The sequence below is a fragment of the Hylobates moloch genome, unplaced genomic scaffold (genome assembly GCF_009828535.3).
Source record: "Hylobates moloch isolate HMO894 unplaced genomic scaffold, HMol_V3 SCAFFOLD_13, whole genome shotgun sequence".
In the NCBI taxonomy this organism is placed as follows: domain Eukaryota; kingdom Metazoa; phylum Chordata; class Mammalia; order Primates; family Hylobatidae; genus Hylobates; species Hylobates moloch.
The window spans coordinates 105268847-105290091 of NW_026652288.1; the positions used below are offsets into that span (position 1 = coordinate 105268847).

Below are 21245 nucleotides of genomic sequence, written 5' to 3' on the forward strand. Positions count from 1 at the left end.
CTTCTCTACCTCCATGAGATCAACTTTTTTAGCTCCCACATATGAGTGAGAACACGGGAGCTCCTGTAATATTTGTCTCTATTTCTCTAAATCTTGATCTAATCTTACATAATTATTTCAAATTCTAATGCCCAACAATATTAACAGTTTTAATAAAAAGTTCTGGACCTGGCGTGGTGGCTCACTCCTGTAATTCCAGCACGTTGGGAGGCCGAGGTGGGCAGATGACGAGGTCACGAGTTTGAGACCAGCCTGGCCAACATGGTGAAACCCTGTCTTTACTAAAAATACAAAAATTAGCTGGGTGTGGTGGCAGCTGCCTGTAGTCCCAGCTACTTGGGAGGCTGAGGCAGGAGAATTGCTTGAAACCGGAAGGCAGAGGTTGCGGTGAGCCAAGATTGTGCCATTGCACTCCAGCCTGGGCAAAAAGAGTGAAACTCCGTCTCAAAAAAAATACAAAAGTCCTGAGTTTTGTTGTTGTTTTTGTGTTTTAAAGCCATTCTGAGTAGAAAACTGCTACTTTCTTTCAATTAACCTCACCTACAGGAAACCTACTTGTTTGGATCACAAAGCAAGAACAAACATCTACAGCAGTAAATCCTACTTGTACACAAAGTACCCAGAAGAGATGGCTTTCTAAAAGTTGACTCTGCAAATTCAAAGTTCTAAAGAGACAGGAAGCTTCACACCATTCTACCTACTTTTGCTGTCTAAATGTGTGGCAGGAGCTTAGGTATAGGTTTGAACTAAAATTCTTCATCTAACTATTCCTTTCTAAACTGTCCACTAGCTCCATCAGTCACAATGGCCACTAAATCTAAATTTATCACCGTAGGGAAGGATCACCAAAGACAAACTTGATGAGGAAGATTGCTGGAGTCACATGAGGAAGAATCGGTGAATATCTGAATTGTTCCTGGCTTGTGGTTCTGGCTTAGCTCCAGTTTCTTCCAACTAGTTCTCCAGCCCCTACAGTCCTCGTAACCTTGACAGTTACCACATGATTAAGTATATACGAAAGCTGGTGCAACATTCTCACGCATGCATCTACAAGCACATCCACGCTTGCAGGGTAGGCTACCTGAGAACATCGAGGCCAGTGACACTGACAGTCCGTTCTTTGATATGTGAGTCAGGTTAGATCCTTCGCTACCATCTGTGTAATAATGATAATAAAAGGGGGCCCTTAGTATTCCAGCAGGAAATAAACTAGTATTCTATACCGTATGTTCCTGGAATCAAAACTTGCCATTTGCTCCCAAACATGAAATGGCGTTTAGGAACTTGCATCCTTGGGTAGGTGCTCACTCTAGCTTGGAGGAGAGTCACTGCTACTTCCTATGCCAAGCCCAGCCTCAAGGATCTCCTACGGCAGTGGTTCTCAGCCACGGGTGATTATGGCAATGACAGAGGCATTTCTGATTGTCTCGATACTGGGGAGGGGTTACCACTGGCATCTAGTAGGTAGAGGCTAGGAATGATGCTAAACATCTTACAGTCCACAGCCCAATCCCTCACAGCAAAGAATGATCTGGCCCACGGGTTGGAAAACCCCGGCCTAAGGTCTTTTCCTTTAAGGATTTCTGTTCTGAATCGACTAGAGAATTAGCTGATTGAACATCTCCTCAGGGCCCACAACCGCAGCAACCGTTTCTAACAGGAGTGCGCTTTGGGCCTCTCTCTCGGCAGGCTCCTTACAGACTGCACAGTTTCCCGGATCCCTGCTTTGCTGCAGGAAACATGTGGTAGTCAAGTGGACGGATCTGAATTTACCTCATTATTCTCCTCCTGAAATTCTGACTGCTGATGCTGGGAGCGAGGTCAGACCCTCTTTCTTTTTTTTAATTAGGAGATGAAGTCAATCACAGACTATGGTGTAACAGAAAATAGATATTTTGTCTTTGTCTCCAGTTCCTGGTGAGAATTCCTAAAATTCTTGGAATTTCTTGAATCATTCAAGAAATTATTCAAAAGATGCCCCTTTCAGTCATACCTGAGTTTATGCTAATGAGGAGACTCCTGGCAGGCCCCTAGATAGACAGCTTCACAATTGGGGGCTATCAAAAGAACCAACCACGTCATTAGAGGGTTGGAGCTTTTACTCCCCCATCACCTCCAGGGAGGGGAGAGGGATTGAAGACTGAGCCCAGTCACCAGTGGCCGATGACTTGATCAATGGTGCCTATATAGTGAAACTTCAATAAAAACTTGAACAAAGACGTCCAGGCTTCCTGGTTGGCGAACACATCGATGCACCTGGAAGGGTGGTGCCCCCAGACACCAAGGGGGCAGGAGGAGCTCCTGTGCTCGTGATCTCTTCCTTAGTCCCCGTGTACTTCTTCATGTGGCTGCTCATTTGGACCCTTTACAACGGGCTACAATCGTAAGCTTTCCCAAGTTCTGGGCATCATTCAAGCAAATTATCCCACCTGGGGGCAGGGGGTCATGGGAATCTCTGAATTTGTAGTCAGCCTACAAGCAGAAGGGCAGGTAGCTTGGTGACCTGTGTCTGGCATCTGAAGCGGAAGTAATTCTCACAGGACCGTAGCTGCAGGATCCGTGCTAACTCCAGGTAGTTAGTGTCAGAGCTAAATTGTAAGTCACCCAGTTGATGGAGAGTTGGAGAGGAGTTGGAGAATCACATACAAACAAACAACCAAACAAACAAACAACAGGAGTTTTAAATGACTATCTATTGTTGTCATACACAGAAATCAGAGACATTAAGGAGAACATAGAAGGAAGACTTCCTGAATACCGGAAAATGTGTGAAAAAACGGAGTTTCTGAATGGGAAGAAACGTGTGGTTCCTCCATCTGGAGGCCTGTGCAGGCGAATGGGTTCTCCAGATTGTGTAAACAGGAAATCAAAGCCTCTCGTAACACAAGATCTGTCTGTCATCACATTATGTTATAATGGAGAATTATAGATACAGTTCACCTCTGTCTACATACATAATGTTGTAACAGAGAATTATAGATACCATTCACTTCAGTAAGGAAACTACTCTTGGTTTCACCCATGAAGGAGGAGCGTTTGTCCCTGAACTGTTTTTTTGTTTGTGTGTTTGTTTTGCTGATGGCAACTTGAAGAAATCTGTGATTTGCAGGAATGGGACATTAACCTGATTTAACACAACTGCCTCTCCAGACTGGACCCCACTGTTCCTCTATGCTGATACTTCCACCACCACCACCACCACCACCACCAACACCAACCACAACCACAACAACCACAACAACAACCACAACAACAACCACAACCACAACCACAACAGAGTCTGTGACTGTGCTGAGCAGTGAGCACCGACCGCAAGGGCAGAAATTCAAGCTCTACTCTGTAAACCTGATTTTTTTCCTTTTTTGTCCCCCTGCTCCCAATGATTCTTTTTGTCCTTTTCTCTTTTGAACACTCTGAAACAATTTCAGTCGTGTTATGGAACCCAAGAGAATAGGATTCTAATTTCAAGTGGTATGGACCAGCCCTACAAGCTGAAAGGAGGGGTCAGAGTGGGAACCCAAAAGAAAGACACCACTGAGGAGGACGCGTCAGGGTGACATCAACGAGCAGCCACTCCACCTGGAACACCTGCTTCCAGTGTTCTTCCCTACTGACACTGTGAAGGGGTTTTGTTTTTAGCAGAAGGCTGTCCCTTACAATAGCTAACAACAATCCAGAATGAAGATCTTCTACTTCGGAAACACTTTGCAGCTTATCATTCTAAATGGAAAGAAACGGAATAAAAGCTCCCTTGTAACAAAGTGTCACTTCTTACCTTGGATTTCAAATTCATCAACCTCATCAGCAGAGCCAGAGTCAGAGAGCTGTGCCGAATCACGTGAGCTGAACTGGGAGCTGCTGGAGGTGACCCGAAAGCCTGTTATGTTTAAAAACAAAAATGAATAAACAGGGTAGAAAGAGATCTTCTTGTCCTTCCAGTGTCACAATAAAAGGGACCTGATATGACCTCAACAGAGAGAAATGGAAACTTTCCCTTTAGAAAGTTTCAAGTAAATAGAAGGTACTACTATCTGGGAAGCAAATCTGGGAGGAGTGTTCTTAAGTCTCCTCATATCAGAAAGCTATTTTGGAAGGGAGCTATTCCTTTATTTATACACATACATATATATATTTAGAGCTGGGGTTTCACCATGTTGGCCAGGCAGGTCTGGAACTCCTGGCCTCAAGTGATCCACCCGCCTCGGCCTCCCAGAGTGCTGGGATTCCAGGCGTGAGCCACTCTGCCTGGCCTGGAAGGCAGGCATTTCTGATGTGGGAAACGGAGAGACTCTAGGATGAGTATTCCTAGTATGGTAGAAAAAAAGTAGGACTACATAGAAATATCTTTCTGACAGCAGAGGAACCACTGGTTTGGGCACCAGGCCTTATGCTGAAGCTGGGAAAATGTGGGAACAGAAGTGTCCACAGGCTCCACTGACTTCCGTGCTCAGCCTCCTGGTACATGGGGAGCAGGTTCTTGGTGCGGATTTGCTGGCGCCGAAGGCGGATCTTCTGCTTCAGCTCCTGGATCTCTCTGTCACTGTCTTCCTCTTCCACGCCCTCCTCCTCTAGGCACTGGCTCATCATGTTGCACTTCATTAGCTCGATGGCAGCAATTAAGGACTCTGAGATGCTGAAGTGGGCATTCTCCTGGGGGAAGGAGAGCACCACACAGGCAAAGGGTTAGAAGTATTGAATGACATACTCATTATAATGTGGAAAGGGGAGTTTCCAAGATAGGAACTGTTCCCGCCAAGAACACCCTGGAGAAATGGACATTTCTACTACGAGGAAAGCCGATGGCTGGAAAACCTATTCTAGGTTTTCTTCACTCTCTTACTTTGCCAAGCCTGTCCCTTCCTGTCTCATTTCTACATAAAAATATGATAGAGAAGAGGCCCAGGATTTCAATCAGGTTCTTTCCCAAAATCATACACCTGTACACAAAATATTAAGGTAAATGCTATGTCTCAAGATAAAAGTGCTTTGTAGTCTATAAAATGCTGCACAGATGTCATTTATTGCTTATCTGAGCCTTAGAACAAAAGATAGAATTTGATTCTGGAAACAGTATTTACCTAAGGTGCCAGAGTCAAGGGAACCGCAATCATGCAGCAAAAACAATGCTGCCAGATGCAGCGGCTCACACCTGTGAATCCCAGCACTCTGGGAGGCCAAGCCCAGGAGTGCAAGACCCCAGACGCAGCGGCTCACACCTGTGAATCCCAGCACTCTGGGAGGCCAAGCCCAGGAGTTCAGGACCAGCTTGGGCAACACAGGGAGACCCTCCCATCTCTACAAAAAAAATTAAAAAATAGCCAGGTGTGGTGGCGCGTGTTTGTAGTCCCAGCTACTCGGGAGGCTGAGGCAGGAGGATTGCTCGAGCCCAGGAATTTGAGGCTGTAGTGAGCCATGACCGTGACACTGCACTCCAGCTTAGGTGACAGAGCAAGACTCTTGTCTCAAAAAAACAAAAACACACACACAAACTCGATGCTTCTCTGCCCAGGTTGGCTTCTAAGATAAAATCGCTAATATTTGGGACTCAGTGAGGGGCACATGCTCCCTGCAGAGTTCCTCAGAAACAGAACTTGCTGAGCTTCCCTTTACTGTGAACTCATCTTTACTGTAATCCACCCCCATGTCACTGCTAGATCCCCAAAACCTCATCAGAACAAATGGCACCACAGACCTTCAGACCCAATCTCCCAACTCACGAGTTCTTCAGGAGCCCCCGATTCCCACCTTTTCCAGGTCGGCACAGCTGCCGAAGTCTTGCTCAGAGAGGTAGCTGATGAGGGACTGCCCTTCTGACGGTCTTCGGAACGTGCCTTCCCCTGAGCACAGGTACCGACCACCTTCTGTGGGAAATGGAATGTGGATGAAACAGCCAAGCTTCTTCAGGAAGTCTTAAGCTTTTATCATAAAAGATGCTCCCAAGTCCTCTCAGGTAACTGGGAATTGGAGGTTGGAAGAAGATGTCTACCTTCTAAAAGAATTTCTTGCACTTTGGGAGGCCAAGGTGGGCGGATCACAAGGTCAGGAGTTTGAGACCAGCCTGGCCAACATGGTGAAACCCCATCTCTACTAAAAATACAAAAATCAGCCGGGCATGGTGGCACATGCCTGTAATCAGCTACTCAGGAGGCTGAGGCAGGAGAATCGTCTGAACCTGGGAGGCGGAGGTTGCAGTGAGCCAAGATCGTGCCACTGCACTCCAGCCTGGGCAACAAGAGCAAAACTCTGTCTCAAAAAAAAAAAAAAAGAATTTCTTGGACTCTTAGAATCCCAGAGCACTAAGCCTCTTGGTTGGAAAACGGTGGAATAAACAGACAGAATCCTTCTGCCATCTAAAATTAAAGAGAACATGCTCTCCCTCGTACCATAAAATAAAGAAAAAACAAAATAAAAATGTAGAACTCTGGGCTGGGAAGCAGAAAAGGACACAAATGGCTTCCTCCTCTGCATGATTTCCACGTAGTCTGTCTGCTGGTTACTAAGCCCAGATACTCCAAGGCCTCTTTTCAAGGTCCATCCCATCCACTCAGAGAGCCATTCCATCTGGACCAGCCGACGTACCCGGTGCCAACACCCAGCACGTAAGAGAGGGTGGGACCCGCACTCAGAGAGCCACTCCATCTGGACCAGCCGACGTGCCTGGTGCCAACACCCAGCGTGTAAGAGAGGGTGGGACCCGCACTCAGAGAGCCACTCCATCTGGACCAGCCGACGTACCCGGTGCCAACACCCAGCACGTAAGAGAGGGTGGGACCCGCACTCAGAGAGCCATTCCATCTGGACCAGCCGACGTGCCCGGTGCCAACACCCAGCGCGTAAGAGAGGGTGGGACCCGCACTCAGAGAGGAGCAAGAGAAATGGCAGAGCACTGTGATTTCTGGCACAGGGGTTAAAAATGACAAAAGAGCGACTGACACTGTAACAGTGTGTACCCTCCGGAGAGCTGAGATGAACCCCCAAACTCAGAGCTTAGCAGGCACAAGAGGTGAGCAGAGACAAGATACAATTTTAGCCCTGGCCTTCCTAGTACTCACCATATTCCATGTACAGAGAGCTGGGTGTGCTGACCTCACTGCTTTGACCAGAGTAGGGCAAGGGGCCTCTCAACTTCGCCTTATCGTTGCAGGATTCTAACGACGATGACCACCAGCGAGTGAAAACACATACGAAATGAGCAACACATGCATTCCCAACTTTGGAGTTTCAACATTTAACTGCACCCCTTCCCAAAGCCCTCCCAAGCAGGAGAGAGGTGGCACACCAACGGAACAGCCCAAGGGTATAGAAACACAGGGAGGGAAGGAGATGGCAGGTCAGTACATTCTAAGTGGAAAAGAAGAAACGTGATCCAGAATGGGGCAACATAAAGGAAAGAATCAAATCAAAATGGATTCACGGAATTTGCCTTTCTTTCCTTACATCTTTTAACCAAACATTACAGGAATATCAGCTGATTTCTATCCTCTTGACAAACCAATTTAGAAAAGTCTTTAGATGGTAAAACAAAGACAAGTGCATTGAAACTTTTCTGACATCTTGACAGGTTTTAAAGTAACATCAGAAGATTTACATTCACTAAGGAAATGAAATGCAGCAGCATCCTAAAAAGAAGCATCAATGCAGTGCTGGAGAAGCCCAGGGAGAGGGCCCTGTAAGCAAAGGGCTCCATTACAGGGCTCGGCCCGTCCTTACTGAAGAAGGGAGGGAGGGAAGGCTGGCGAGACAGACAATGCCTGGGACAGGAAGAGCGAGAGCTGGGAGGGAGAACAGTAGCAGGCAGGGTTTGCAGGAATGAGAAACTGATATTCTTCACAAGCAAACACAACATTTCCAGGACCACAGAAGGAAAAACAGGTGGAAAAGCAGGTGGGTGCTTGAGAACGAGCAGGATGCTGTGGGAGAGTGAATGACTGAGCTGCATCTAACCCATTTCCCCGACAGATGGTACCAACTTGCTCCTCTCACAAAAAATGCTACTCTGTGCAAAAGACAATTTTGTGTTCTTCTTGGGCCTCAAAGACTTCTGGTAGCCCTGGCCGTGGGCTCTGTTCCTTCCTACTGAACTGAGGACAAACTAGTAGTCGCCATGATTCCTTGGTAAAAAACCATGACATGACTTGGAAGGGACCTTCGAGATTCCCAAACAGCACACAACACAGACTCCACCACGACCTTAACGTCTTTACAGCATGTGGCCATTCAGCCTGTACTTACTGAGTTCACTACCTCCTAATGCCACCATTTAACTAATTCTCAGAATTCCCTTACACTCACTTGTTGTCTGCCTTCTTACAATTTCTTATCTCCTTAAGAAGAACGCTATTCTAAATGATGGTCCTACAGACTTTATTCCTCTTTAACCATCTGTTTTCCAAGCTAACATACCCAATGGCCTCACCCACTTCCAGGAAGCCACGGCTTTCAGCCGTCTCTCACTACTCTGCCTTGCAGACGCATTCCAGTGTTCCTCTCCATGAATCATGGTACCCAGGATGGAACACAAATCTCAGTTTGAACACCACCATGAACAACAAGGAAACAGACTGAAACCACTAGAAAAATCCTAAGCAATAGCTGGAATGGGGTGCAGGGATTTATAGGGAAATGAAAACAGGTGAAAGAAAAAGGAAATGGAACTGCAGGAGAGGGAAAAAAACAAAAAAACCAAACATGCAAGTATATCTAAGACCACAGAAAGGGGATAAAATACATTCTGGTGTTAATTCAAGGAAAAAAAAGTAATCCATAGGAAATATTCAGTTGTAAGAAAAATTCTGGGCCGGGTGTGGTGGATCACGCCTGTAATCCCAGCACTCGGGAGGCCAAGACAGGAGGATCACTTGAAGCCAGGAGTTCAAGACCAACCTGGGCAACGCGGTGAAACCCTGTCTCTACAAAAAAAAAAAAAAAAGGGAAAAAAATTTTAAAAAGGAAAAAGAAGTCTGCCACTGATTCATCATGATGCCTCAGACAAATAGCAGGCCTCAGTTTCACCTTTGGGCAAAACTGAACTGATAAGTCTTGACCGTGCCTCCCAGAAGCTGTTGAGAGACTGAACGAGGCATTTGGAACTGTGTATAGAAAACACATCACATGAAATACTGGTACCATTTTATAGACAGTTCCAAGCATCACAACAAGACCAGGCTAGCCAGACTTGATTTGACACCAGACTGAAGGAGGTTCTGAACTAAGAAAGGTGGTCACAGAGCAGAACAAAGAGGAGGTGGAGGACCGATTCCCAAACCTGCAATGGGATCTTCAACTATAATGGTGATATTCCTGGGGCCTCCTGCAGGTAGACAGACAGGTGCAGAGGAGAGTCCAGATAGAGCAATGAGAATACAGAGAGAGAAAAAAAGTGTCCTAAATTTTACCCAGCAGAAGTGGGGATGGAACTCCCAAGAGGAAACCCCAGTTGTGAAGGACGGATGGCTTGTCCAAGAAGAAGCTGCGCGTGACCCATGTTTCCTCAGATCCTCTGCACACATTTTCGCTGGCTCCCTTTTTCCAGTGCAGGATTCCACTGGAATCCATATGGATTCAAGAATGGGGCGGGAAAGTGTTACATGCTCAAAGGCCAGTGGCTTGGAGTACGGCAGACATCAGGCCTGCAGCAGGAGATGTGAAGTGAGGGTCCAGCCCACTCATCTTCACATCTAAGAAAGCTCATGGGAAGACAGGCTTTGATTTGGAGATTCTTCTCCTCAAGATTTCCAACAAGTTAAATCACATTCTTGAGGGAAAACAGAGACAAAAGTTTGTAATTCTGAAGGTTTCAGATGAGGGCCTTAGCTCTCACCTTTCCAGAAATTACAAAGAGAAAGCAATGCTATCTCCAGTTGCTAAAGAAAACGCCCCTTTTTTTGTTAGGTCCTTGAATGTTTCACATTTTATTTTTATATTTTATTTCTGGGGCTTTCCTGACCCAGAATGGCTTTGAGCACAAAGCTCCATGCTGTACTTCCTCTTATGCAGATCCTACTACAAACAAAACCCAACCAAAGCCTGCCGGATACCACAAGCCAGAAAGGATGATGGCAGGGAGATGGCAAAAGCAAGGAGCCCCACCTTCCCCACGAGCAGGCTGCCCCTGCTATCAGCTGGTGTTTGGTGAGGGAGGTCCCAGCCGCCAGGGCCTCCTTATCTGACTGCCTCTCAGCCTGAATCAGTGATGCGGCCGTCAGCCCCACCTACTCAGTTGCTGGATGGCATCACCCTATACTCACTATAGCCTTCGTTTTAATTAGAAACCCCAGTATCTCTCTGCCTGTCTCACACTGGTATTATTACACCCTAGTCAAACTTCTAAGACGTCACAGGAAATGACAGAACTTAATGGGATTATTTTTAAAGCTCAGTAATACTTTCCTCAATCCAAGAGATACTTTGAAAACTCACACTGCGATGAGTCACGCTATCCTCTGATGTTACCAAACTAGTAAAGAATCCAGGAAAACATTTAATATTAGCAATGTATAAAGAAACAAACATAAATAGACTTAGAGATTTTGAGTCTTGGTATTTCGTTATAAACTTCTTTCATTACAAAACAAGATGTCATACCGTCAGAAACAGAACATCTCTTTCTGCCATCTGAAAAGTCCCCATAACAAGCCCTCTCTCACTCTCAATTCAGGGTCGTCTTGCTAACTAGCAGCTGGGGATCCTCGTTACCTGGAGCTCCTCTGGAGGCGATGCTGGTATCCGAATGGGAGCGAATATGGCTTTTCTTTGCCCCACTGGTGACGGTGAGTGTCTGCCCCTCTGAGAAGCTGGACCTGCGGAGGACACTGGACAGCTGGCTCTCCCCACCTCCCTCCTGGTCCCCTAAGGAAGAGGCAGCAGAATCTGGCTTCTGGGAGCTGCTGGAGGAGAACAAATTGGAACTGCTGCTCTCGGCATTGCTACTGTGACTCTGACAGCTGGCAGTCCGGCCTCGGGGGTCCAAGTTGCCAATGGCCAGGTACTCAGGCCCTTCACTGGCATCACCTGGGGAATCATTCTGGCTGCTGACCCAGGATGCCTCTATGGGGCTGGTCAGAGTACTGGAGCTCATTTCATTTGGGGTCAAAGGGGAATCCCTGGCTAGTGCAGAGGCTGAAACTGGGGGGGCTTGGATGGTTTGATCCTCTGCTGGTGAGACGTGCCCTCTGCTTTCTTGAGGTTTCCGGGGAGGGCCAGAGAGTGAAAAGGAAGTAGATCTTCTCTCTAGAATATAAAAGGAAATGGTAAGGGGAGCAAGAGTGAGGTGGAATCCTGCAGTATGTATGAAGGACTGGGTGACCAGGACATACGATGTCACCTCAGAAACGGCAAGTCAAATAAAGTATAAAATTATTTAGAAGCAGCTCAGTCAAGAGTATGGGCTCCTGAGACAGTGCTTTATTGCTTATTAGTATGCATTCCTCATCTGAAAAATGAGCAGTAAGAGGACTGTTTGAAGGCTCAAATGGGATAACACATACACACTGAATACCACAGAGCCTAGTACATGGTTGGCAATCATTCAATGTTAGCTAGTATTGAAATGCCTTCTTGGCAATGTGGATTAGAAACCCAGGGGAATCTACAAACATCTCTCTCTTCTGTTACTTCATGATTCTACTGAATTATTTCAAGCTAGTCACTATATAACTTATAAAGATGTCCTTTATTAAGAAGAACTGTACCAACCCAAGGCTCAATTTTCCAAGCCTGTGAGCAACCACAAAGTCTTCTTACTTTCCAGGGCTGGGGATAAATGTAATGACCACTTTCTCCTGTCCCCATACCTGAGCCATTGTTGGGCACGGATTGATGGAGGCTAGAGAAGGACCCAAAGTAGGAATGCTGAGCATAGCTGGTTGGAGGGGTGTATGTGGAACTGGGCAGGGCTGTCAGGCTCTGGCTCTTTGTCACCAGGAGTGGGCTCTCGTGCTTTCTGGCAAACTAAAAGGCAAAACAAAACCAAAAAAATGTGTCAGAGTTAAGGACAAAGGGCCTCAGAGTGGGGGCAACACAGTGCTGCCGAAATGCCGTAGAAGCTACCTTTGCAGTAGGCCTGGACTTTAGCCAGAGCCTGTAGATACAGCAAGGCTACCTTCTACTATAGTATGTAATTTACCACTGTGAAACCACAGCTTCTGCACTGGAATCCTTCCAGGTGTTAAACCAGGAGTACTTTATTACAGAGGCAGCACAACAAAGTGCTGATGTACGTGGAATCAGAAGTCAGACAGACTAGGGTTCAAATCCAGGCCCTGACACTTATCAGCTATTTGATCCAAATTTTGGACCACGTATCTACTCCGTGCCTCGCAGCCTCCTTTATAAAATGAGATCAACGCCCACTTCACAGGGTTATGAAGATTCAGTAAGATGATACATTTACCATACATAGCACCGTGCTGGCACGTAGAAAGTATTGAATGGATAGTAACCAACAATCAAAATTAAACGAATCAGGCCGGGTGCAGCGCCTCACGCCTGTAATCCCAGCACTTCGGGAGGCCAAGGCGGGTGGATCACTTGAGGTCAGAAGATCGAGACCAACCTGGCCAACATGGTGAAACCCCGTCTCTACTAAAAATACAAAAATTAGCCAGGCGTGGTGGCGTGCACCTGTAATCCCGGCTACTTGGGAGGCTGAGAGAGGAGAAACACTTGAACCCGGGAGGCGGAGGCTGCAGTGAGCCGAGATTATGACACTGCACTCCAGCCTGGGCAACAAAGTAAAGACTCTGTCTCTAATAATAATAATAATAATAATAAATTAATTAATTAAAAGAATCTGGAGAGATAGGGGATCTGCTTCTCTAAGAAGTGGGGACTCTGATTCCATTCTAGCTAAGGCACTGACTGGAGTATTAGTGATTAATTTTAGGCAACAAATTTTCTTTGTACTATAAAATTTTCCTTACATCAAAGAAAAAAACATGAAAAAACTGACCCAGTGTAACTTAAGCTATGCCAGGTCTGACACTAAACCCTACCCAATTCAGAACCATCCCTCTTTTCCCCAGATCTTTGTCAAGGCTTGGTATCCTTTGTCAAAAGATACCACAGGTTTGGCCGGGCACGGTGGCCCACGCTTGTAATCCCAGCACTTTGGGAGGCCGAGGCGGGCGGATCACAAGGTCAGGAGATCGAGACCACGATGAAACCCCGTCTCTACTAAAAATACAAAAAATTAGCCGGGCGTGGTGGCGGGCGCCTGTAGTCCCAGCTACTCGGGAGGCTGAGGCAGGAGAATGGCATGAACCCGGGAGGCAGAGCTTGCAGTGAGCCGAGATTGCGCCACTGCACTCCAGCCTGGGTGCCAGAGCGAGACTCCGTCTCAAAAAAAAAAAAAAAAGATACCACAGGTTTAACAAAATCTACCTCCCCACTCCCCAGCTTAGGTCTACTAAGCACAAGACCTAGGCCTAGACTTTCTACTTCAATAAGTACTTAATGGTACCTCCCCTTCTCCAAGCATTTTAAATGAAAGCCGGCCGGGCGCGGTGGCTCAGGCCTGTAATCCCAGCACTTTGGGAGGCAGAGGCGGGAGGATCACGAGGTCAGGAGATCGAGACCATCCTGGCCAACATGGTGAAACTCTGTCTCTGCTAAAAATACAAAAAAATAGCTGGGTGTGGTGGTGGGCGCCTGTAATCCCAGCTACTTGGGAGGCTGAGGCACAAGAATCGCCTGAACCCAGGAGACAGAGGTTGCAGTGAGCTGAGATTGTGCCACTGCACTCCAGCCTGGGCAACAGAGCGAGACAAAAAAAAAAAAAAAAAAAAAAAAAAATGCAAGCCTTTCAGCTCACAAAAATGGCTAAGTGAAAAAACAGTTTGCTGTAGAGGGTTACATCCTGCTGAGCTCCAGGGACCCAGCACAGATGTGGATAATTCCTTGTCCCCTTTACCATGGACGCGTCGATCTGAGCCAGGAGACGGGGGTTGTTCTGTTCCACTGCTTCCAGGCACTGCAGCATGGCCGTGACGTGAGCGTCACTTAGCAGGAAGGCAGCATCTGGGGAGAGAAAAGCTGCCACAGTGATAGAGCCCAACAGGGAGCCTTGAGAGAAGCTTGAGGAAGGAGAAAGGGACGGGTAAGGATGAATGAGGAGGAGGGTGAAGGGAGATCAGAAACAAAGTAGAGGAGAGGCTGAAGAACGCGAGGTGCAGCAAAGTGGCCGGGACAAGAGGCTTCAACGTCAGAAAAATCCAGATTTGAATCCTGGCTCTGAGTGACTTTGGCCAAGTCGCCTAACCACCTGGAGCCCTGTGGATTGGAAACAGTAGCACCAATGCCCAACTCTCAGGGCTGCTGTGAAGATACTGGACAGCAGTGACGGGCATGCAGGAAACTCCTGGTAAATGGTGGCTATTCTTACGGCTTGTGTGTGTGGCCGTAGGGGACGACCTTAACGTAAAGTTGGATTGTGTCTTACTTGGGAGGTGAGAGGTAAGTCTGGATATATGTTTCTGAGTAGAATCCCTATGGCATCAAGTGAAAAACAGGAGGCCCTGCCGGGCACAGTGGTCACATCTGTAATCCCAGCACTTTGGGAGGCCGAAGCGGGCAGATCACCTGAGGTTGGGAGTTCGAGACCTGCCTGACCAACATGAAGAAACCCCATCTCTACTAAAAATACAAAATTAGCTGGACGTGGTGGCGCATGCCGGTAATCCCAGCTACTGGGGAGGCTGAGGCAGGAGAATCGCTTGAACCCAGGAGGTGGAGGTTGCAGTGAGCCGAGATCACGCCATTGCACTCCAGCCTGGGTGACAAGAGCGAAAGTCCATCTCAAAAAAAAAAAAAAAAGAAAAATAGGAGGCCCTGGTAGTAGAGGGACAGGATAGTGAGGTGGGTGACAACGAGCAAGCACAGACAACAACCCTAAGTGGCCTCCACCTACCTGTGTAGAATTTTCTGATATACTGTCTATCCCCGAGCAGGGGCCGGAGCTGGGCTGAGAGGCAGTGGCACTGCAGGCTGTGCTGCAGCCACAGCTCGGCAACAGCAGGTTCACTCACACCATCAGCACTGCTCTGGCCGTTCTCGTGCAAGCTGATGAACTGGGAAGCAAAGGGGTATGAGTCAAAATACACGTCCTGGTAGATACGGCAAGATTGAGGCCTAATGACCTGAGAACTAAATTGAGACAGGTAAGGGAAATGCTTTGAAAGGCTTCACCCTGGGTCCCATGTATGCAGGCGTTTTTGAAAATAACAAAACTTTTTTCCCTTCCCCAGAGGAGAAAAAGTGGCCTGGACCAATGGGTTTGCATGTTTTTTTTTTTTAAGCAAATAAAGTCGGTCCCTACAGGGATAATTAATTTCCTTTCCTCAGCTGATAGGCAACTTGACATATTCCCTCCTCGGAGCCTAGAAGATTCTTCTGACAGAGCTTCAAACAGTGAAGAGCCACAGCTCTGCCAGCACAGCCGCTCTGCTCTCACTCTTACCTTCTCCACGTGAAGGGCTGCATGGGGACTGAGCCACCGGATGTCTTTCACGAACTGCCAGTAATCAGTCTGGCGGCGGCACGCCTGCGAAGGGAACACACACAATGAGCAAGTCATGACCATTCTGGACCAGATCTAGTTCTAGGGTTGGCATTCAGAGACAGGAAAAGGACCACAACCTTCCCTTGCCTCATCAAAGGTTCTTAGCAGCAATCAAAGGAATACACACAGAGGCCAGGGGTGGTGGCTCACACCTGTAAACCCAGCACTTCAGGAGGACTGCTTGAGTCCAGGTAGACTGGCCCATCTCTACAAACAATTTAAAGCTTACCCCGAGTGGTGGGACATGCCTTAGTCCCAGCTACTCAGGAGGCTGAGGTGGGAGAATCACTTGAGCCTGGGAGGTCAAAGCTGCAGTGAGCCATGATTGTGCCACTGCACTCCTGCCCGGGCAACAGAGTGAGACCCTAACTCAGAAAAAAAAAAAAAAAAAAAAAATAGGAATACTACACTTGACATGTTTACCCTTTTAAAGAATAATTGTTAAAGATGATTTTAATCATTCTTTTGAACAGGTAATATATGCATATGATATACAAGGTTTACAGGAAAAATAATGTTTTCTTTTTCTTTTTTTTTTTTTGAGACAGAGTCACTCTGTCGCCCAGGCTGGAGTGCAATGGCGTGATCTCAGCTCACTGCAACCTCCACCTCCCAGGTTGCAGCGATTCTCATGCCTCAGCCTCTGGAACAGCTAGAACTACAGGCACACGACACCACGCCTGGCTAATCTTTGTATTTTTAGTAGAGACGAGGTTTTACCATGTTGGCCAGGCTGGTCTCAAACTCTGAGCCTCAAGTGATCTGCCCGCCTTGGGTCATTTGTGTTGGGATTACAGGCATGAGCCACCGTACCCGGCTGAAAATAATGTTTTCTACTCCTTTCTCTCCACCGTTCTGTTTTCTAAAAAATAATTCTTAAAACCGGTAAAGAGCTATTTGTTAAAAGCCAGAGCTGGATGTCTTTAGCCCCTACTGCAAAAGCAAAATCAAATACGGAAACATCTACTTTTCCACGCCACCCAGGTCAGGAAAGAGCTGTGGAGGCAAAGAAATGCCCAGACCAGATGAAATGGTCTCGCACTGGGACAGGCCTCAACATGCAAAATGTCTGTACCATAACAACCCAATTGTTGTTTTTCGATAACCTTTTCTGAGACTACTGGGTAGGGATTAAAACTAAAATCTAAATAATTAAAAATATATAGAGCTAGCACAAGTATCAAGAGACAGACAAGGCCAGACACGATGGTTCACGCCTGTAATCTCAGCACTTTGGGAGGCCGAGGCGGGCGGATCACTTGAGCCCAGAGTTTGAGACCAGCCTGGGCAACATAGCGAAACCTCATCTCTACTAAAAATCCAAAAAGTTGGCCAGGTGTGGTGGCACTTGTCTGCAGTCCCAGCTACTTGGGAGGCTGAGGTGGGAGGACCCACCAGAGCCCAGGAGGCAGAGGTTGCAGTGAGCCGAGAGCGTGCTACTACACTCCAGCCTGGATGACAGAGAGAGATCCTGTCTAAAAAACAAACACAAAAAGAGACAAAGACCAATCAATGGAACAAAATAAATAGCCTGAAAAAGACCTTAAGATATATCAGAACTTAATACATGATCTAAAACCACCTCAACAGTCAGAGGTGCTTCTTTCTAAAAAGTCTTTCTTCTCGCCTCTACACTGGGAGGGTAGAAGTGAGAACCGGAAATGTCAGATGCGCAGGCTCTTTTGACAATAAACATCATGAAGACCTTTAGTATTCTGGTGGTAGTGTGGCAGGGATTCTGGTATCTGGTTGAGTGGATTTTAAGTGGCCAGCCAGGGTTGGGCAGCCGTGGGATATCAACTCCAGCATGTCTCTTGATTATGTCATTTTTAAGTGAAAAGCATGTAAAATTGTGGCCCGGTGTGGTGGCTCAGGCCTGTAATCCCAGCACTTTGGGAGGCCGAGGCAGGCGGATCACAAGGTCAGGAGATCGAGACCACGGTGAAACCCCGTCTCTACTAAAAATATAAAAAAATTAGCTGGGTGTGGTGGCAGGTGCCTGTAGTCCCAGCTACTTGGGAGGCTGAGGCAGGAGAATGGCGTGAACTCAGGAGGCGGAGCTTGCAATGAACCGAGATCGTGCCACTGCACTCCAGCCTGGGTGACAGAGCAAGACTCCGGTCTCAAAAAAAAAAAAAAAAAAGAAAAGCATGTAAAATTGGTTTCTTTTCTTCAGACATAATTTTAAACTAACTTAAACCCTTAAACTACTTTTTCATTGGGGAAAAAAAATGGAAAAATTGATTATTCAAGAAATATTGTTGAGAAAATTGGCTGGCTAGAAGTAGACCAATTTAGGCATTCTAATCATCTCAAATCATATAAAATAAATATGATTTATTTTATAAATTCCAGAATAAATTCCAGCTGTATTGAAGAGTTAAAAAGGAAAAAGGAAACTACAAATCCACTAAGAAAAGTAAGGGTATTGGATTTCTATGCAGATAAGACTTTCAATGTTTAAAAGCAGAAGTGCAAATCAAGCCAGGCACAGGGGCTTACACCTGTAATCCCAACACTTTGGGAGGCTGAGGTAGGAGGATCACCTGAGTCAGGAGAAGTTCGAGACCAGCCTGGTCAACATGGTGAAACCCTGTCTCTACTAAAGATACAAAAATTAGCCAGGCATGGGGTACATGCCTGTAGTCCCAGCTACTCGGGAGGCTGAGGCAGGAGAATCACTTGAGCCTGGGAGGTGAAGGTTGCAGTGAGCTGAGATCAAGCCACTGTGCTTCAGCTTAGGCAACAGTGCAATACTATGTCTCATAAAAAAAAAATAATAATAATGCAAGTTCTGATTCAGCAGGTCTTTCCTTGCTACAAAAGTGCAAATCATAAAGGAACAGAGAGAGGGATAAATTTTATTAATAAATTTCTTTACATAAAAAAAAGTTTAGCATTTTTTATAATAGCAAATAAAGAAAAATATGTAAACAACTTTTTTTTTTTTCCAAGACGGAGTCTTGCTCTGTCACCCAGGCTGGAGTGCAATGGTGCAATCTCGGCTCACTGAAACCTCTGCCTCCTGGGTTCAAGCGATTCTCCTGCCTCAGCCTCCCGAGTAGCGGGGATTACAGGTGTCCGCCACCATGCCTGGCTACTTTTTGTATTTTTTAGTAGAGATGGGGTTTCACCATGTTGGCCAGGCTGGTCTCGAACTCCTGAACTCAGGTGATCCACCTACCTCAGCCTCCCAAGGTGCTGGGATTACAGGCGTGAGCCACCGCACCCGGCCTATATGTAAACAACTTGAACATTTATCAGTAGAGTACTGATTAAATTAGGGTACACACGTAATATATACACATTAAAAGCAATGCTACAAAGAAAAAAAAAGACTACAGTGGTAGACTCAAAAAAAAAAAAAAAAGAGCAATGCTATATTCTTTGCTGAAAGAATGACTTTCCAATTCTCCCGACCTTGACAAAGAAGCACTCAAGTTGGGTATAGATAATTCTCTAGAATAAACATGCACTTTTACTCCCACCGATTGAGTTGTGGCTTACCAAGAATCAGTTATTTTTGCTCCCAAACCTATTCCTGTCAGTTGTACTTGTTATAATCTCACATTTGAAGTAATGATTATGCACACTGAAGAAATGACTGTATTTATAAACACTACTATGCTCTGAAAAGCCTTTTCAATAAAGGTAAGTCACTATAAAGAGTTGATACCGAATTAGGTGGAGGCAAGACGATTTTCAGAAGTTAGGGGAAAAACAAAAAATGAAAATTTTGTATTCATACTACAGGATTTTTTAAATTGCTGGCTCAGTATAAAAGAAATTGAAACTGGAAATTCTATCTGATGTATGAGGGGCATAGTTTATATAAGAAAGATGATACAGACTCCATCAGTGGGCCCATACTCACAGAACAGGCTTTGACCCAATATCCTAAGATTGTTGAATAGATATAAATTTGTTTTAAATTAAAATAAGATGTTTGAGTTACATATATTATCATTACTTGATTTCCCTCACTTCATCAATCAGTTAGTGATCTAGATCATGTTGCATCAGAAGTTTTTTCCTGTTCTTATCGAAAAATGGTGTGGAGTTCACAGGGTAAATAAATAAAAGAACAAATGTTTGAATGTTGAGGAAAAAACCACCACCATCACCACCACCACCACCAGATGCTATGAGAATGAGGAACTACCCACTACCATAATGAGAAGCTACTACGGGGTTTTTTTTTTTCTTTGAGACGGAGTTTCTCTCTGTTGCCCAGGCTGGAGTGCAATGGCATGATCTCAGCTCACCGCAACCTCCACCTACCAGATTCAAGCAATTCTCCTGCCTCAGCTTCCCGAGTAGCTGGGATTACAGGCATGCACCACCATGCCCGGCTAGTTTTGTATTTTTAGTAGAGACGGGGTTTCTCCATGTTGGTCAGGCTGGTCTCAAACTCCCCACCTCAGGTGATCCGCCTGCCTCTGCCTCCCAAAGTGCTGAGATTACAGGTGTGAGCCACCGTGCCCGGCCTGAAAAGCTACTATATTAAAACTGAGTGGTGATGGCAAATAAACAGAGAGCACACCAGGATAGAAATCGAGAAGTTGATACAAATGCATAGGAAATTAAATACATTCCAAATAAATTACAGATAGAACAATTTGAATGTAAAAAACTAAGCCATAAAAGTAATAGACAAAACCATGGGAAAACATTCTTAATAATAGCAGAGTAGGCTGGGTGTGGTGGCGCACGCCCATAATCCCAGCACTTTGGGAGGCCGAGGCAGGCGGATCACTTGAAGTCAGGAGTTCGAGACCAGCCTGGCCAATATGTGAAACGCTGTCTCTACTAAAAATACAAAAATTAGCTGGGCGTGGTGGTGTGCACCTGTAATCCCAGCTCCTCGAGAAGCTGAGACAAGAGAATTGCTTGAACCCGGGAGGCGGAGGTTGCAGTGAGCTGAGATTGCGCCACTGCACTCCAGCCTGGGCAAGAGTGAGACTCTGTCTCAAAAAAAAAAAAAAATAATAATCACACAGTAGAAAAGCCCTTTCTAAGCACCACACAAAGCCCTAAGAGAAGTCATAAAAGAACTGATTAATTTGACTTACTAAAAGTCAGATATTTTGGCACAGTAAAAGCCACCATAAGAAATGTCAAAAGACGGCTGGGTGTGGTGGCCCACGCCTGTAATCCCAGCACTTTGGGAGGCTGAGGTGGGTGGATCACCTGAGGTCAGGAGTTCAAGACCAGCCTGACCAGCATAGTGAAACCCCATCTCTACTGAAAATACAAAATTAGCTGGGCATGGTGGCACATGCCTGTAATCCCAGCTACTTGGGAGGCTGAGGCAGGAGAATCGCTTGAACCCCAGAGTCAGAGGCTGTGGTGAGCTGGGATTGTGCCATTGCACTCCAGCCTAGGTAACAAGTGAAACTCCATCTCAAAAAAAAAAAAAAAAAAGAAATGTCAAAAGACAAACTAGGAAAAAATATTTGCAACTCCCATTACAAAGGACTAATTTCCTCAATAAATAAAGAACATCTATAAATCAGTAGGAAAAGACTAAATCTATTGAAAATAGTAATAAAATAGGAAAAAGTTCACAGGGAAAAAAATTCAATGACACTTATAATATCTTTTCAAGCTAAGAGAAGTGTAATCTTCTACTTTTTTTTTTTCTGAGATGGAGTCTTGCTCTGTCACCCAGGCTGGAGTGCAGTGGCGT

General features: G+C 46.0%; 1 protein-coding gene across 8 annotated transcripts in view; it reads right to left on the reverse strand.

Moving 5' to 3' along the window:
- Positions 1–21245, reverse strand: part of RUBCN (rubicon autophagy regulator) — a 72458-nt gene that overhangs the window by 16463 nt on the left and 34750 nt on the right. For 5 of the 8 annotated variants that reach the window (XR_009209310.1, XR_009209309.1, XM_058426373.1 and 2 more), the window contains exons 3-13: positions 15455–15538; positions 14906–15065; positions 13910–14016; positions 11793–11949; positions 10696–11229; positions 9266–9310; positions 7053–7148; positions 5746–5861; positions 4440–4650; positions 3776–3877; positions 1082–1156 (exon numbers count right to left, since the gene is read on the reverse strand). Coding sequence is in view for 6 of the 8 variants with exons in the window: in XM_058426373.1 (XP_058282356.1) it covers positions 1082–1156; positions 3776–3877; positions 4440–4650; positions 5746–5861; positions 7053–7148; positions 9266–9310; positions 10696–11229; positions 11793–11949; positions 13910–14016; positions 14906–15065; positions 15455–15538 (1687 nt within the window). In the remaining 2 variants the exon portion in view is untranslated. The remainder of the gene's footprint in view (positions 1–1081; positions 1157–3775; positions 3878–4439; positions 4651–5745; positions 5862–7052; positions 7149–9265; positions 9311–10695; positions 11230–11792; positions 11950–13909; positions 14017–14905; positions 15066–15454; positions 15539–21245) is intronic. The other 3 variants (XM_032171971.2, XM_032171972.2, XM_032171974.2) reach the window with 3 other exon arrangements.